Source organism: Pelodiscus sinensis, chromosome 23, assembly GCF_052426305.1.
Source record: "Pelodiscus sinensis isolate ZL-2025 chromosome 23, ASM5242630v1, whole genome shotgun sequence".
NCBI lineage: Eukaryota > Metazoa > Chordata > Testudines > Trionychidae > Pelodiscus > Pelodiscus sinensis.
In genome coordinates, this window is record NC_143074.1 from 741,426 (window position 1) to 759,863 (window position 18,438).

The 18,438-nt window shown below is 56.6% G+C and overlaps 1 protein-coding gene across 8 annotated transcripts in view; it reads right to left on the reverse strand.

Moving 5' to 3' along the window:
* The window catches only part of EXD3 (exonuclease 3'-5' domain containing 3), a 347,824-nt gene that overhangs the window by 31,206 nt on the left and 298,180 nt on the right, over positions 1-18,438 (reverse strand). The window contains exon 20 of one of the 8 annotated variants that reach the window (XM_075905836.2): positions 16,032-16,058. The exons of the other annotated variants lie outside the window; for them this stretch is intronic. Coding sequence (XP_075761951.2) covers positions 16,047-16,058 — 12 coding nt within the window. The 3' untranslated portion in view covers positions 16,032-16,046. Of the gene's footprint in view, positions 1-16,031; positions 16,059-18,438 lie in introns of those variants that run through there. 8 annotated transcript variants of the gene reach the window in all.

The following is an 18,438-nucleotide window of genomic DNA, read 5'->3' on the forward strand; positions in this document are numbered from 1 at the left end:
AGGCGCTCCAGCAAGCAGGCTGAGAGCTACAGCACCCACTGGGGAAGTGAGAAACAGACTGCCAGAGCCAGGCGGGGACCCAGAAGTCACCGACTACAGGACCGACCCAACACAGAAAGAAACAGAGCAGCACTGGCCATCACCTGCAGCCCCCAGCGCCTCATCAAGGATTTACAGCCTAGCCTAGCCAATGAGCCCTCCCTTCACAGATCTTGGGAGGCAGGCCAGGCCTTGCTTACAGGCAGCCCCCCAACCTGAAGCAAATACGCCCCAGCAACTACACACCGCACAGCAGACACACCAATCCCTCTAACAAACCCTGTTGCCAACTCTGTCCCCATCTCAGGAGCCCTGCAAACGTGCAGCTGCCTGCTTTATAGCCACGGGTATCCCATCCGGGGATGTCAATGAGGGTACCCTCCTCTTCCCAGGGAACCCCTCTCTCGGATACCACCCTGCCTCAGCGACCCCTGCCAGTCGTCATCTAGCCCCTGCCTCGGGGCAAACTGCAGTCTGCCATGGCCACTCCTCATTGGCAATGGGGTGTCCTGCTGCCTTCTCCTGCCCCGGCTGCCCCCCTGCAGCAGGCCTGCAATCTGGGAGTGAGGTCCGGCCAGAGCTCCCCCTTAGGAAAAACCTCCTGCCTGTCAGGGTGGTTAAACACTGGACTAAATTGCCTGGGGCAGCGGTTCTCAAACTTCTTGGGCTCCGGAGCCCTTTACAAGTGTAAAAATGTCTGTGGAGCCCCAAGGTCCACTGATTGTAGGTGTGGTACCTGGCATGGTTCCAGTTTGTCGGGCTCCACAGAGCACAGTTTGAGAGACACTGGCCATCACTAGAGATGTTTAAGAGCAGGTTGGCCAGACCCGTCAGGCGCTTGGTCCTGCCGTGAGGCCAGGGGACTGGACTTGGTGACCTCGCACGGCCCCTTCCAGTTGTGGTGTTCTAGGATTCCGTGAGAAAGGAAGAAAGAGAGTTGCCCACTATCCCCCAAGCTTCAGGTTAGCGAGTCCGTGGCCCATTTCGCGGGGGATGGTTCATCACTGGGAGGCAGCCAGGAGGGAGTGAGGGGCTGGTCTCAGCCAGACTGGATGGACAGCTTTGCTCTTTCCTACCTGGCTGGAGGAAGGAAGGCAGCCCATTTCCAGTCTCATTCCTGCTGCCTCCAGTAGCACACAACATGCCTTGCCTGCTCAGCATGTCACAGCCTTGCCTAGCTGAGACACCTCGACGCATCTGCATGTGATGTGCGACATGATGCCATCGAATGCAGGAAACGTGAAACACACGAGTGTACTGACAGCAGCCATGCGGGTTAACAGTCCTGGGCTCTGCCCCAGCTACATGTCCCATTGCTGTTACTCATAATCACACGCAGTTTTACCTAGCAAGCCACACCTGCATCTGAATATAGGAATACAGCCTTTGGGAATGAGGCTGTTCAGGCCTGGTGAATTTGGGTTCATTTGGTTTCTTCTTTTTAAATATGCTTTAGTTGAAATTGACCCAGCTGTTCTAGAGTTATTCCTCTGTGACAAAGATCTGAGCTCTGCTCCTCAGCTCTACCTAGAAACATTCTGTGCAGAAAACCAAACCCCAGGCTGAGCTGGAGTGAAAACCACTGAAGTCACCCAGCTCTGCAGAGCTCACTGAGACCAACCGTTCAAAATGGCTGGGTGCTGGAGACAGAGCAACAGAAACTTTGACCATGGAAACTGGGAGTCCTGGGAAGCTGCAAAGCTCTGGGTGTTGGGAAAGGAAAGGAAAGTCTAGTATTATTTATACTAACAAGTAATCATTCAGAGCAATACTATTCTGCATGTATTTACATAACAACACTAGTGCAAAGTTCAGGTCAGGAAGTTAAGCTTTGATAGATCTGGTAATTCTAAACATTAAGACTGATCATCCTTAACTCTGCCCTCTAAAATACACGTGGACATCTAGTGACAGCCTCGCCTGTCACGCGTAACACACAGCATGATAGAAACAAAAACTGCAATTTCCATACAGCACCCACGTTGCTAATTACCAAGCACTGCAGATGCTGCATCTATACAGCTTCCCGAAAGCCAGCCCCTTCTATTGGCAAGAGGCTTCAGAGCAGGAGAACGGAAGCTCCCTAGAAGTGTGGGGGGGCCCCCAGCACCCGAACCCCCAGCACCCCGCCCCAGCACTGCTCATTCCCCTCAGGCCCCAGCGCTCCCCATCTCCCCAGTGACCCTGCCCCGCGAAGCCTGTTCCTGTGCCACCTCTTCCCCCTAAGACCTTGCCCCACTCCTCTCCACCCAGCCTTCTGCTCGCCCTTCCTGCCAGTAAAAAGTGATGGGGCCAGGTCCCCGTGTCTCGCCCCACGACAGGTGTGGACAAGGCTGGGGAGTGGGCCCTGGGTCTGTTGCTGGGCTGTGGAATTTTACCTTGGATAGTGCAGTCCTTGCAATGGGCTGACTCCCTCGTGGGGGGCCCTTCTCTAGTCACTGCTCTGGATCCTCACTTCTCCTGCGCTCTCCATTTCCCCTTTCCACTGTCTTGCTTTGTGTGGCAGGGCGGGCGGGCAGGCAGGAGTGGGCCTAGGGTCCTGGCTTCCCAGGGTCAGAAAGGTCCATTGCATTTAGTCAGTCACCTCCACGGGGGGGGGGGGGAGACCATCACCCACGTCCCCTGTGCTGTGCCCAGTCACTGGGCCTCCAGAAAGGCAGCCTGTCCTCCGCAGATCTCTCAGCACTTCCTGCCTGGGGAGTTCAGAGCTTCCTGCTCAAACAGGGTCTCAGCTACCGGGCACAAGGCTTTGGATCAAGGAAGTTACACAGCCACTTGCCCCAGGGGCTTTCTGCACTCCCAGGGCTGTGGGTGTGAATGGCCTGGCCAGCCATCACATCCTAGTCCCCGTGGCGCAGAGACCTGTCTGGAAGGGGCCCCAATGCGCCTGGCGGGGGGGCGGCAGCAGATGCTGAGGAATGGGTGGGGGCAGGGGGCGGGAGCGCATTTCATCCCTTGTTTTTAGCTGGGAACGCAAGCTGGCAGCAAACAAGGAGCAAACTGAACATCCTTCCAGAGGAGGAAAAGGAGCCTGCACAGGCCAGGCCTGGAATCAGCCCTGAAGTCAAAGGGCCAGAAGCTGCCACCTCGTTCCCCTTGCACCCCCAATCAGAAGTATCTACAGCTGGGCTCTGGCCTGCCCCACCCATGCTCAGAGCCTTCACTACAAGAGGTGGCCCAATGCACGAGCCACTGTATTCCAAGAGTTCAGCAACACAGAACGTGGCCACAGAGCACCAGGCTGTCTCCAGAGGCTGTAGCAGGATGAGCAGAGCAGCTAAACAAATTAAGTGCAGGCCTCTGGATCTGGGCAAGTGGCTAAGGTGGCTCCTGGCTGCAAGCTGAGGCAACTTCTGTGTCCTGCACTGAGTAACATGAACCCTAAAGGCTGAAACTCCACAACTTCCTCAGACTGTCAGCTCTTGCAGGCAGGGACTGTCTGTGTTCTGTGTCTGCGCCAGGCCGTCCTGGGGCTCTGATAAACACTGCTACTTCCACTAAAGTACAGAAGGCAAATAAGGGACCATGAGTTATTATTCGGACTCTCCATTTTTTAAAAACTTAAAAAACAACAAATAGTCTAGTAGCACCTTAAAGACTAACAAAACCTGGAGATGGGATCATGAGCTTTCGTGGGCACAGCCCACTTCTTCAGATGACTGGAGTATTAAAAGTTTGGATCCAGGAATAAATAAAGAAGGGGGGGGGGGGGAAGGAGGTGCTAATTGTTCTTATCAGCCTCTTGTAACTTGAACAATCTATTCACGGTCTTTTTTTCTCTCCTTTTTTCTCCTTTTTCCTTCTCTCCCCCCCCCATTTATTTTGGAACTATTCGTTGTTTTTTAAGTTTTTCCAGTTACAGACGAACTCGGCTACCCCTTGAAGCTTTTCAGTTTTTTAAGCCAATCTCTTCTGAGCTTTGCAGACTTGCAGCGCGGTGACCCTGTAATACTTTGGTTTCAGGCCTTGCGGGTTGGATGGTGTCAGTGCAGAGAATGGCACCCCGACCCACCTGCCCCGGTGCCAGGATAAGAGGTGTGTTTCAGACGCTGCTTTCCCTAGTGAGACTTACACAGAAGCTACAGCAGAAAATGGGAATTACAAAAAAAAAAAAAAAAAAAAAGCGTGAGAAAGGAAATCTGAGCCAGGCCTGGAGCGATGTAACCAATCCAGCAGAAACAATAGCCCGGGAAGAAAAACCAGTTCCTACACATAAGGTAGAATAGGCGGGGGGAAGGGGGAGGGCACGGAAAGGCAAACCCCCTGCACTTTCAAGCACTGCAAAACAACAAGGCAATTATGAAGTCTGTGAGCTGCTAAGAGCAAAGCCGTCCCCTTCCCTGCGGGCCCACGTGAAATCGAGATGGATGGCATAGCGATGTGCCTTCCCAGACGGCAGGGCCGCAGGGCCCCCCGGCCACTTCCCAGACCGACTAAGCATCCAGGGTGCAGGCAGCAGTGGAGGGAAGAAGGGATGTTCCCTAGGATTTTCCATGTCTCTGCACAGGCCGCCAGTGCAAACCACTCTGCACAGATCAACTGGGGTAGCCGCTGGGATTTGGGCTGTAGCCTGAACCGCAAAGTGCGCCGAAATGGCCACGCTCCCGTTCTTACCCCTGGAGCACAAGCCCCAGGCTGCAGCTGCGGGTTCTTTTACTGCGCAGGAACTCCACAAGCTTTCCCAGACTGCCAGCTCTGACGTGCCCTGCGCCACTTGCCATGGAAGCCTGACCAGGAACACCTGCTACTTGCGGGCCAGACACTGGCACCTCAAAAGTCCCTGCCTGTCACTATGACGAGAGTTCAGGCTGCCCTGCTGGGTAGGCGAAGTGACAGAATATCTGCCCTCTAGGCCCCACGACTGTCAAAGTCCTCAGCTCCCACTGAGGAACCTAAACAAGGGACCAGAGTTCAGAGGGCTTCTGGGGAGAGTGCATGTGGATGTGTGTGAGTTTGTGTATGTGTACGAGTGTGCATGGATGTGTACAAGCGTGCATGTGTGTGTACAAGTGTGTATATGTGCATGTATGAGTGTATATGTATGTGTATATGTGTACGGGCGTGCATGTGTGTATATGTGTGTAAGAGCGTGTATGTGTGCGTATGTTTATGAGTGGGCATGTGTGTGTATGAGCATGCATCTGTGTGTGTGTGTGTGTACAAGCATGCATGTGTGTACAAGCGTGCATGTGTGTATATGTGTGTGTGGGCGTGCAGGTGTGTGTATGTGCTTGTGTATGCGCATATGTATGTTGTGCACGTCGGGCACTGAACCCCGGTGAAAAAGTAGCCTGATTTAGGAGCCTAGATGGGAGCTGGTCTGCTCGAAGCATCTGGCCCCATCTCGGGATGGATTTCTAGCAAGGAAGATTGTCTGCTACTAACGCCTACACCACAAGTTGGGGGCCACCAGAAATCTAGCTTTGGAAGATACAAGAAGGGCTCTGTGGGGAGATGGAAGGGACATCACTGGATTCTGATGGATGGGACGATGGACCAGGCAGATGGTAGGAGCCTCTTCTCATCAGCATCACTAAATGACACAGGGAATCAGGGTCCCTGTCCTGCCATGGCATGGGAGCCAAGAGTCCTTTTGGAACAAAGCCAGCAGCACAGAAACCGTTTGCAGCTCAGCTAATGGGTTTTTTGACTTGATCTGGTTTTTCTTCAAGGGCCAGCAAGGATACAATTCTTGCTGCCTATTAACCAGTACCCAGGATAGCCAGCCAAGCAGCTCCACGACGGGCTCCAAGGTGCCAGGAATCTCAGCCACTCAACACGGGGACAGGAAATGACATCATGATTCCATGAGGCCATGCGCTGTTTGCCCTTCAGGTCAGAGAGCCAAAACAGTGAGCCGGGAAAGCACCGTCTAGCTCTTCCGCCTAGTACAGGCCATGCAAGGGTTCTGCGCTACACAGAACCCTTCTTCCTGACACACTGGGCCAGTGCGCTGGCCCTGGGACATCAGAGAGAATGCCGCAGCTAGGTTGCTGCTTCCCATCATGTGGAATTGACTTTCTGGACAGCAGAGCTCTCTTGCTCCCATAGAGCAACAAAGGAGCCTGGGTTCTCAAAATACCTGAGTGCACCCAAAGACGGCTGGCTGGCGGTGGGGATTTTAAATAACTGGCATCTGCATCGTGAGAGTCTGAAATTCTCATGGTGCCTCTGTGGCCTGCCAGGCTTAGCAGTGATTGCTAACGCACACGGGGCCTGGAGTCGGGGCCACACAGAATCAGCTGCTGCGTGTGACCGCAGCTCGTCTGCACCACATTCGGATGTATGACCCGGGCACCTGACACCCACATTCAGCCTTCAGCTAATACAGGAATAAAGATCCCAAACTGGCAACACTGGGCTCCGTGGGCAGCTTGCCTGAGGGGCAGATATCTCGCACATTCCCGGGCAAGCTCCCGCGCATGAGCTCTGCCTGGAGATTACCCCAAACGGCCCTTCCAGAGGATGGGGTAACGGCGCCTCCCAGAGCGAGGTACCTGGTCCTGCCAGCCTGCCCTGCTGTTCCTCTCAAGGGCCTTTGGACTCAAAGCGCCACACTCGTCGCATGCCTGGGCTCTCTGGAGGCAGAGGCGCAGTGAGGGGCTTGCAGGATGCACTCTTGGCAGCCAAGCAAACGAAGGCTGCGAAACATTCACTGAGCGGCCTCACTGCAGAATTTTCCTCTGCGTCAATGGCTGGGGGAGAGGTAGATACACTGGAGGACAGGGATCGGGTCCAGAGTGACCTGGACACATTGGAGGATTGGGCCAAAAGGAATCTGAGGAGGTTCAGTAAGGACAAGGGCAGAGTCCTGTCCTTGGGACGGAAGAATCCCAAGCACTGGTACAGGCTAAGTGGCGGCTCGGCAGAACAGGACTAGGGGGTCACAGTGGATGAGAAGCTGGACATGAGTCAACAGTGTGTCCTTGTAGCCAAGAAGGCCAATGGCATATTAGGGTGCATTAGGAGGAGCATTGCCAGCAGATCTAGAGAAGTGATTATTCCCCTTTTCTCGGCTCTGGTGAGGCCACATCTGGAGTATTGCTTCCAATTCTGGGCCCTCCACTACAGAAAGGATGTGGACGCACTGGAGAGAGTCCAGCGAAGGGCAACCAAAATGATTAGGAGGCTGGAGCACACGACCTATGAGGAGAGACTGAGGGATTTGGGTTTATTAGTCTGCAGAAGAGAAGAGTGATGGGGGATTTGATAGCAGCCTTCAGCTTCCTGAAGGGGGGTTCCAAAGAGGATGGAGAGAGGCTGTTCTCAGTGGTGATGGATGGCAGAACAAGGAGCAATGGTCTCAAGTTACAGTGGGGGAAGTCAAGGTTGGATATTAGGGAAACCTATTTCCCTGGGGGGGGGGGGAAGCACTGGGCTGGGTTCCCTAGCGAGGTGGTGGAATCTCCATCCCTAGAGGTTTTTAAGTCCTGGCCTGACAAAGCCCCAGCTGGGATGGTTTAGTTGGGGCTGGTCCTGCTTTGGGCAGGGGGCTGGACTCGGTGACTCCTGAGGTCTCTTCCAGCCCTCGGAGTCTATGCTTGGCACTGGGGAGTCCTGGCTTCTTGCTCAGTGACTCCAGGTCAGGTCAGGTCAGGTCAGGTCAGCTCATGGGTTTTTCACTTGCTGTTCCTCCAAGCTGAGCCTGGGACATGGGAGCCAAGCTGGGCTCTTTCCAGCTCACACGTCCTCCTCAATAAAGCATCTTCAATTGGAGCATTAACCAGTGATTCTGACCCCCTCCAGCAGGCTGTTGTGTCTGCAGAATTAGTGCAGCGAGGAAAGCCAGCAGGTTTAGCTCGGTTCAGAGGAGGCGACTGCAGGCAATCAGACTGCGGCTGCCTGCTCTAATCCCGGTTGTTCCCCATTTACTGATCTAGGACTATCCATTTCAAAAGCCTGATGTGCTTGCCGTGATGGAGCGCTCCTAGTTTCCAGAAGATGGTGTTGGCTACCGAGTGTCGACCTCAGCTTTAATGCAAACACATGCATTAAGACCCATGGAGACTACAGCTCCATGCGTGGAATTCTCCTTGATCAAAGCATCTAGACCTTTTGGCTCAGAGCAGCACGCTGTGGGCTGGGATGTCTCTACGACGGGGGCTCTGAGTGACACTCCTGCCAAAGGGCTCTGATTTTACAGCTGACCCCAGTCCCTTGTGCTGAGCTGTGTGATCGTGTGACCAGCTCCACATTCCCTGTGAGCTAATGTCCCCTGCCATTTGTTCTCTCTTGTGCCTTGGGATGCACGTTCCATTCCACGCGTCTGCTTTCCCTGCTTGTGGATGCTTCCACTTGAGCAGATCCCGAAGCTCTGCAAATCTCCACTCCTCATTTCCAGTCCAGGTGCGATGTCTCCTATCAGTTATGCCACAGCCGAGTTAGCTCGCCAGCAGACCTTCTGGGAGCTGTTCAAGCTCACACAGCTCACTTTCTTCCCCAGCTTGTAACCTGCTGGCCAATGGTCTCACCTAGCACCTGGTTTTTGGTGAAGAAAACCTGCCTTTTCCAGTGTGGACCACAGAATGTCGCCCGGGCTCTGAGCGCCTCTGCTTAGCCAGGGTGCGTCCTGCCCTTATGGACGCAGCACTGCAGAGAATTCACCTTTCTCTGGCTGGGTGGCAGCTGCCTGCTCCAATCCTCTGCCAGGTTCCTTTCTAGAGCGGGATTTGGCTGGCTCTCCTTTGCTCCACTTGTGTCAGAGCTGGCTCTTACATGTGACACTGGTGCGACGCACAGGGATGCCCATGGGGCAGGCTGGCCTTGGCTTCCTACTCACAAGCCTCTTGACTCAGATGAGGGCTACAAGTCCCGTGAGCCACGGTGGGGTCAGGACAGCTTACCTGCAGCAGCTGCTGTTCTAGCCCTTGGTTTCATAGTGTTTGACTCCCAGGCTTCCCACTCTCCCCTGGCTGACCCCTTTCCCCGGGCAGGAGAGCTCAGTTGATGGGCTCCTGGCTGCAAGCCATGACAGTAATAGGACACACGCCTCAAAAGCTGAAGGCTCAACACAGACACGTTTCTCTGTCTTGCTGGCCCAACCTCAGAGCTCGTGCAATCGGCAGCATGGACGTGCTGCCACCTCTGCCTCTTGGCTGACAGGTTCCCTGGAAACTCTGGACTCCTCCGGGGCTGACGCCATGCAGACCATGGTCCTGCTTTCCGTGCTCGGCCTGGGCATGGTGAGCACAGAAGGTCGCCGCGGGAAAAGGGGGCTTTAAACTTGCTTTGTGCCACCTGGATTCTGGCCTGAGCAGGGTCCAAAGAGGCAGAGAGCAGAGCAGCCTTTCCTGGGGGCGCATGGGGTGCACCACAGCCCACAATGCCCAGTGCCATGGCTGCCCCCTGCCCTCGCAGAGCACAGGTGGGCGGAGACAGTCCAGCACGGCCTCCAGCTGCCACAGGAACAACTGATACCCAGTGGCACGGGGCCAGAGCCAGCGCTGAACATTCTAGGAGGCTGTTCCTTTGGGTTAAGCCCACCCAGAACTAAGGGGTCAGGAGACTAAGAGTGAGGTGGCCCCAACCCCAGCGGTTTGCTCCTGCTTTAGATAATCTCCTCACAACCAACGGGACAGTGCACTGTGCCCAGAAAGCGCCCTGATAGCCAGCAACTCATAGGCAACCCCCAATTACAAGCAGGGCCCTGCAGCCCTGTGCTCCTGAGCAACCCTACAAGAAGAAACTAGCCTGTTTAACCCACATCCATGCAAAACCCCACAAGAGGAACTTAATATGAAGAAACAGGATGCAAGGAAACACATTTCACTTGCCAGCATCCACGGCTGCCGCTGACGACGGACGGGCTTCTGGCAATGCCCTGACGCCTCACACGCCAGTGAGATGTCAGAGAACCCTGATGTCCCTGGGTCTCCAGGGCTGGGGGGAGGAGAAGCAGTTCCAGGGGATCTCCTAGCTGTCAGGCTGTCACCAGCACTGGGGCTGGCGCTGGGTGGGTAGGCACATCTGGTGTATGAGCAACCGCGCTGCGTGCTCCATCACGTGGGTGACCCCAAAAGAGACAGGCCCGGTGCCCGGCACCACGCTGCTGACAAGCCCAATCTCCACTGCCGGAGGGAAAAGGGAAAAATGAGAGTGGGCGGAAGCTGCTGCCCCGCCATTCATTGTGCCCCAAATCCTGCTGCCTACAGAACATCCACGCAAGGAGTCCAGCCCAGGGTTCATTCCGGAGCATGGCACAGCTCGGTAAAACAGCGAGGGACAGCCTCTGGGAAGGGTTCGCCTGCAGAGGGGCTGTTCCCAATTCATGGAAGAGCAGGAAGGGCCTTTCTGTCGAGTAGGTGCTCTGAGCTCTCGCACACTCAGATACTCTGTGTCCTGCCGCTCAGGCCTGCAGGAAAGGATGCAGGAGAAGGCCTGTGGGCAGGCCAGGAAGTGGGGAGGGGGAGGAGGAAGGCACATTCACAGATGGGCCAGAATGAACCACTGGGGAGGTCTGAGCCCCAGTCACTCCTACAGCAGGTCTGTCAGGAACATCCGCTCTTCGTTGAGCAGGTGTCAGCGCCTTGGCAGTTGTTCCAGAGCCTCACTGCCCAGCCTTGTTTCCAGCCAGGGGAGCACGGTATGAATCGGTTCCCCTCTGCAGCCTGCGACAAGTCACCACTTCCCCGGGCTGGGAGCTGGGGAGACGCTGCTGCCCACAGCGCAAGGGACGCGGGGCTAGCACAGCCTGCGCTGTGGCCACAGGAAGGCTGGGCTGGCAGCCTGCTGCCTTGTTCCCACTGCAAGCCCATGGGCCTTGTGCCTCTCGCTCCCACTTGTGCCATGGAAGCACGTCCCCAAACAGCCATCTGCACAGGGCTGTTCCTGGAGTGGGAAGCCAAGGCCCCTACACTGGCTTCGTGCTGCCCGAGAACCAGAGCCCCACACTGGTGCCAGACAGAAAGTGAAGCTCCACCGACCAGCGCAATCTCTCCTCCTGCCGACTGCAGCAGGCGCCCCCAGGCAGCTGGAGCGGCTGTGATCTACTAGTGGAATCCATCAAGCCTCTTGCTACCAGAACAGGCAGGAAAATGGTTGGGGCACAATTTGCAAATTCGGGTTCCCCAGCTAGACACCTTCCTGCCCTTCTGGTTCCTTCATGGGAGTGAACGACTCCCTCCCTCCTTACCCTCTTCTCGTAATGCTGCCCCACTGGCCTCAACAGCCTCCCCAGGCCCAGGAACCGGCCCGGTGGAAAAGCTCTCTACTCCCAAACCAGATGCACGCCTACCAGTCTGTCCGGAGCAGAGGGGGGCTGCTCCTTTGCCCATTTCCACAGCTGCTTGGACAGACAAGCAGGGAGCAATCAGGGCTTGTGCTCCACAGGTGGCAGGAGGCAGAGCATATGCCAGGAAATGTCTCTCTCTTCTGCCCACCCTTGGAATTGGCTACAAGACGGGGGCCAAACTGGCACTGGACCAAAGAGTCCACAGGGCAGCCCCCCGGCTGAGTTGTGCTCGTGCCAGGCCCTGATACGCCCCCCGCACTCATTCCCACCACCTGGGGAGGCAGTCAGAGAGGTGCAACAGACTGCAGCAAAGACAAGGTGTGGCTATTTGGAGCCTTCACGGTGAAGTGCCTATTTGCTAACCCGTCCCTTGCTCTCGGTTTATCTGTCCCTGCCTCCCACATACCTGCCGTGGCTTTCACACGGCAGCGCTCCCCTCGCACGACTGCTCAGTCATCCCCAGCCCAGGAGAGCCAGTGCAGTGTGCGCAGCTCCTGCTGGGAAGCACAGGGCCTCCTGGGGGTGGTGCAAACTGCAATACACTGTGATCACCTGCACTCTGGCTGCCATGCCAGCACTGCGCGGCACATTCCCAGCTCTGCAGCCACTGCCCCGGGCATGTCCAGGACGTGGTGCTGCCCTGGTCAGAGAGACGTGCCCCTTCACCCTACCCCTACCCCTGCACCTGGCCAGCCTGCTCCCACCCAGCTGCCCTTAGAGCCATGCACAAGGGCTTGGCCAAGCTCTGAGGGAGGAGAACTCCTAGGTGTTAACCTACTGAGCCGGGGGGTGGCGGGAGGTGAGGGGAAGGTCTCTCCCTTGCCAGGGCCTCTCGCTGCTTCCTTTGCTCTGTGGGGACTGGGCCAGGCCGGAGGCGCCAGGGGCTCTGGCACTTTGAATTCAGACGCGGCAGGTTGAGGCTGAGCAAACTTCTCCTGGGAAACGGGCAGCAGCAGGAGTCTGCAGTTCCTGAGCAAGCCCGGCTGGGCCTGTGCGCCAGGGAAACGGCTCACTGCCTGCTTGACTAATGAGAAGAGCGACTGCCCTGGGCCACTGCGAAAGGTGGCCTCCCGGGGCCCTGCTGTGCTCTGCGGCACACGGGTGAGCGAGCAAGGCCCCCAGCACACGGGGAGCGCCAGCGCGCAGCCGTCCAGTCAGCAGCTGGGACTTTGATCTAGGCTGTAGGGAGAGACAAAGGGGACGGCTCTTCCTCCTGGCCAGGGCTTGTCTGAGCATTCCTGAGGGCTGCCAAAGGTGGCCTTTCGGCAGCCCACGGGCCACGATGCTGTGCCTGGGTTTGCAAGCAGGCCAAGACCGTTGCAAGCAAGGCAGACAAACGGCATCTTGAACTTAGAGCAGAAAAAATGCAAAGGGGCCAAAAGCTCCAGGAACCGACCTGCTGGAAAACACTCTGCACGGGCTCTTCGCAGAACCGGGCTGGGCTGGCTAACCCAGGGGCCAAATGAGCCTTGTGTTGCTGGCGTGTGTGGCTTGACCAAAGCTCTGCCATGTGACCAGAAGGTTCCTAACCGCTTGCCCTGGGGAACGTCCCACCAGCAAACTCTCCACGACTTTGAATGCTCAGTTTCCTGCTAACGTGCATCTCCCCTCTGCACTGGGCCCGTGCGGGGGCCCAGGCCTGAGCGCCGGGCTCTGGAGTCAGCAGGGCTTCTGCTGCACGCTGATGTCAAAGGGAGCGCTACCTGCTTGCAAACCAAGCAGCAGCAGGACTCAGCTCACAAGCACAGCCCCTCCGGGCTGGGACTCTCATCTAGGCTACAGAGCCCACGTCTGGACGCCCCAACGACCCGCGTGCTCACTGGGCAAAGCGTTCTTCGGGAAAAGCTCTGCCATGCCCGCGGCAGGCACCACATCAGCACATCCCTGCTCCTCTCAGGGGGCTCATGCAGCCTCGCGGGTGGGTTCTGTCAGCCCAGCCCACGTGCTGCTCTCATCAGCGGGGGTGTTGCAGCCTGTGCTCCAGGGCCTGCGGCTCTCAGTGGCCCTCTACAGACACGTCTGGCAGGGCAGGGGCCAGGCCCCGGGCACAATGCCAGCAGCTAGCAGGAAAGGTCGGGGTGGGGAGGGCAGCAGGGACGGGCGCAGAAAGGACTCATTGTGCGCCCGGCTGCATTCAGCCAGGGCTAGTGGATACAAAACAAAACACGGCCCAGAACAGGACACGGCGCCTCTTTCCCAGGCTGCTGGTCCGTTCAAACTGAGCATTTCAGCAGCTCGAGCGGAGGGACGTCTGCTTCTCATGGCCAGGGCCTGACCCGCTCAGCCGGACAACGCCCCGCCCCTCCGGTGCGAATGCACACCCCTCCAGAGAGACCAGGCCCTTTCGGCTGGGGCTGGGTGTGAGTGTGGGGGCAGCCTGTTTGTTTCCAGGCAGTGCCCAGGGAAGGGAATGGCTGGGGGGGCGATCTGTTCTGGGTGCCACAGGAGCAGCACTTAGAGAGGGCAGCAGCACCTGCCACCAGCTGTGAGCTGCGTGGCTGGGATCAGCTCCAGAAATGGCCAGGCCTTGTCAGACCGGGGACTCTCCTGCCAGCTCTGCTCTGGACAGCGTCCCTCCCTCCTCACGCCAGTCGGCCTGTGGCAGGACCCGTCTCACTCGCTCTGGGCTGCACCCAGCACAACGGGGCCCTGGGTCTCCAGGTGCTCATGGGACACACACTCGCCTCCTCGCCAGGTCCACACTGATGGCTTAAGGGACGCAGTCCCAGCTATGTCGATGTACCTTAAACTGAGCTTGATGGGAAATGGCTCCTGCCGGCCTCCCTTGCTCCTCGCAGGGAGCAGGAGTCCTGGAACCGATTCGTGGGTCTTTACTAGACCCGCTACATCAAGGGCCGCAGCGCTGATTTTCCTGAAAGGCCTCAGCCTCTCCCCAAGGCTTTAGCACGGCCTTGTGCACAGAGGAAGGGTCAGGCTGGCTGCTGCGGGGATGGGGAGGTGCCCAGACAAGCGCTGCTGCGCGTTAGCACGTAACAACTTCTACACCAGACCTGGAGCAGCTGCAGGAGGGTGGGCAGCTGGCTCCCATTTCCGAGTTCTTTACATTCCCCCGGGGCCTCGGCGCTGGACTCGTGTATTAGGTGCATCGTGGTTGCACGCTCCAGACTGCTGAGCACCCTACGTCCCATCAGGCTTTGTAGCGGACTGCAGGCCCATCCTGCCTTCTAGCGCCGCAGACCCACTCTGAGGACACTAGCTGTGTAGCCACACCTCGCCGGTTAGGTGTGCTCCGTCCACCAACACCTTCCTGGTCCCCAGAAGCTTCCCCTGAGCATGACCCCCGGGGCTTGAGATGAGAGGTCTCCCTTTGCTGAGGTCTCTGCTTCAACCAGCTCTGAGACTGTCTCTCACTTGTGCCTTCTGAGCAGTTGTGAGCTGATGGGCTAATTGGGTCGTCAGCTCATCAGCCGGATTAATTAATTACATCCCAGTCCCTTTCTGCTCTCTCTGAGAAACCCCCTGTGCTCTGTCCCAGGAGCATTATGGGAACCCAGGCCCCCGCTGTGCTCAGTGCTGGATCAACACGGAACTGGTGCTACACACGACTGCAGAGATCACTGGTGTTGTCACCGCCCCCACCGCGTCCGGACTTCCAACACGTGCGGCTCACGCGCTGCCCCTCAAGCCTCAGACTGACTTGAAACTCAGGAGATTTTTAAAAAATAATCTGCGTTGGGTTTTCTCTTTGCCTTCTGGGGCTGGAGCTCCAAGGAGCCTTGTGGTCGAGCGTTTCTCCACAGCCGGGAGGGCGAGATGCGTCCTGTTTGCTGGTGTTGAAACGAAAGCGGAGATTCTTACGCAGTCACTCTAGAAGAGTTACCCACCCCATGCTGCTCGGGTCCTTAACTCCTTTTCGTTGGTTTTTTCCTTCATTTCAATCAGTGCTTTGGGGTGGGGCTGGGGAGGAGGGGGCGGGATGCAGGCTGCCCCGGGGAGAGAGGACAACCCCAGTCTTGTCTCTGCAGCAGCTTAGGACCAGGTGAGAAGCGCCTCTCCATGGCTGCTGCAGCTTCAGCGGGCACAGCTGAGGGGGGAGGGAGTGTCCCCTCCCCGCTGGGGCAGGTCATCTGCTCCCTAGGCTCCCCAGTCAGAGTGAGGAATGCAACAAATGGTGCACTTTCCCCTCGCTCCCTGACGAAGGGGACCAGCCAGCAATGTCCCCATAGGAACTGGAGCAGAGGAGGAGCTTCACTCACCTCCCACAAGGGTGCCTGGGTCATAGAGGCTTGGGGCGAGGTCAGTCCTGGACAGCAGGGAGAGGGTGCGCCCAGCCAGCCCCTTTCACCTGCCTGGTGATTCCGTCTCTTTTCTGTTTGGCTTGATGAGAAGCGATCCCATCCTGGCACATCCCATTGTCCTGGCACAACCAAACCCTGACCCTGCTTCAGGGTCTGATAAGAGGAAGCTGCATGCCGAATTCGGTTTGGGAGAAGTGGGGTGGGACAATCTGCTATTGGGGGTGATGTGCAGAACCACACAACTTAGTTTAACTTCACATGGAACAGGGACAGACTTAGGCCAACAAAGTGTCATTCTCACCCTTCCATGTCAGCCAGACTGGAGAACTAGGGAAATGGTGCAGCAAGAGGGAAAATGGGGTAATGTTGACTTGGGGGTTGACTCTTGCTGTTCAAAACTCTTTGCTCTTAATGTCTGTGTAACTTCAACAACTACCGTACTTCTCACCTGGACAGAGGGAGTCTTTGCTCAAGATGTAATGGGCTAATTGGCTCTTCCAATCAAGGTGTGGCTGCTGTCAAGGCACAGCCTGCAGAAGAACCAGGTAAGAGCAGAGTGACATTCCTGAGATTTTTAAGGTAAAAACAAGCAGAAAACCAAAACAAAACTGCGAGGGAGGAAAGGTGCAAGTGCTTTTTTATCCATCAGAAGAAGGCAAAAAACAGCACAGAGCCCCACTATTTTACATTGATTTGGAGGCTATCTTTAACAATGGAACTAGCACAATACCTGGCAGTGCTAAAAAGAAGAGACAAAGCACTGGCAGACCCAGCATCTATCTATCAACTCTCCAACTGTTGTTTGTTTTTGGGGGGGGTTGGCATCAGCGCTCTAGATGTATTAAACATAGGTGGAGGCTTGAATATTAGTTGCAGTAAAATATCACAGGACCTGTTCCCAAGCACTTACCATCTCAACACAACAACTCACATGGATTCTAGCTAAGTTCATGTGTCCATATTGTGTCTATGTCAATAGCTGGATTAAATTACCACACTCTGCAAAGCATGTCTCAAAAAGGCCTCTTTCAAAGGGTACCAGGCTGAATCCACATCACTTTGCAGGCCAATACTGAGCTATTTTTGTCTGAGTTTCCTGTACCTGAGTTTCAGATGGTGACGTTCCCCTGACCTGACTTAGGGTAGTAACTGTGAGCTGTAAAGTTTGGGCGCTGCCTGGGTGTATTCTGTAGGGAGCAGCGTGGGCCTCAGGCGTGAGTCAGTCAGAGAGGCTGGGGCAGAGAGAGCCAGCTGTACTGAATGGAAGGGAGCTGCCAGGCCACGCTCTCTAGCACAGCATTTTCCACGACCTGTAAGTAGCTTTCACCACGCTACTGTGCGGCAGTAGCCCCAGGATGCAGGCGTGAGCCAGAGTCCTGGTGGGTTTGAACCACGGCACTGCCTGTGCTTTGGGGTGCACCCCAGCCCAGCTCCAAATGCAGACAGAGCGGAGGTCAGCAGCACTCCCAGGGCTTGTCTTCACAACAGAGCCAGCTCCGGTGAAAGCTGCGTCTGGCCCCATCCCCGCGCCTGGTCACACAACAATCGCCAGCTCCAGATCCAGGGCTAGAGCCGGCGCACCACTGGCACTAGTGCTACGGCTGCAGTGGGCAGGCAGTGCCCGCGTCCCAGAGGGATTCACTAGAGCGCACTGGCCCCAGTGGGGATATCCTGAGCTCAGAGCCGTGTCGACAGGCTGAAGCCGGTTTGTGCCAAGGCCACTGCAGTATCAACACAAACCCACCCAAAATGGACAACCCTTGAAATCTTCCAGCAAGCCAGGCAGCGTGCTCCAGTGCCCTCTGCCGCAGGTCACTGCCTCAGCGCAGACGGCCTGACTGCCCCCAGGCACTTGCACTAGACAGTTCTTTGCTGCCAACCGGAGACAGGCTGCCGGGCTCGGCCCAGGCCCAGAGATTCCGCGTGACAAGACATCACTGGCGCTAAAAGCCCCAAGCCCCTCGGTGTGAACCCAGCTTGTCCAGGCTGCAACGCTTCCAATGTAGTGTCCTGAGGGAGTGGAGGGCGATCTGTGGAACTGGTCTCTCCTGCTGCCCTCCCTGCTTGCCTCAGTGGAATTCAATACAAATTCTTCTTTTCTAATTCCCCTCAGAGCTTTTACACAACAGCCCCCTCTGCCCCACAGCAGGACTGGCGGGGGGCAACTGCACTTCCCTCTCCGCCAGAGCGGCCCGGCCTGCTCCGGGCTGAAACACTCCAGCTGAGGGCACTGCTGCTGGCCAAGCTGGGCTTCGCCTGGTTTATGCTCTCGACTGCAGTCCGTAGTGCTAGTAATGTAGCATCTCACACCAGTGCAGAATTCCCATCAGAAAGAGAGAAACCACCCTCTATGTGCCCCAAGCCATGCGAGAAGCAGGACAGAACCTGTGCCCAGGGCCCCCAGCCTCCGGGGAGCGCACAACAGCCCATCACGGGAGTGGCACAAGGCTGTCCCTGGACTCCCCATGTTCTCAGTAAGGTTGCTGCTGGAGAAGTGGCTGGCAATACAAGTGCAGAGTGGAGAGCCACAGGCCAGCTCTTTACTTGGAAGCAGCAAGTTCTGTACTGGCAGGTGTCATCGCGCCACGTGCCGGTTACGGTGCAACTCCGTGGATATCGGGCTGCTAAGGGGCCAAACGACAGGAGTCCCCACTAGAAAGCAGGTTCATTGTTGCTCACAAATCTTTTTCACAGCGTTGGGGTTTAGGCCGCCCGCCCCGGAAGAGACGTGCATGCTCCATACACGGGCCATTGAGAACTAAGCTAGGAAATACATCACTGCAGGATTTACTATGCACAATTGTGGGGAATGGGCCACATGGAACCGAGCAGATTTCTCCCAGCACTGACATCCTGCCTTCTGTGTTAATTTGCTTCCCCTAGAGCCTGCAGTGCAACCGGGGTCAAGGG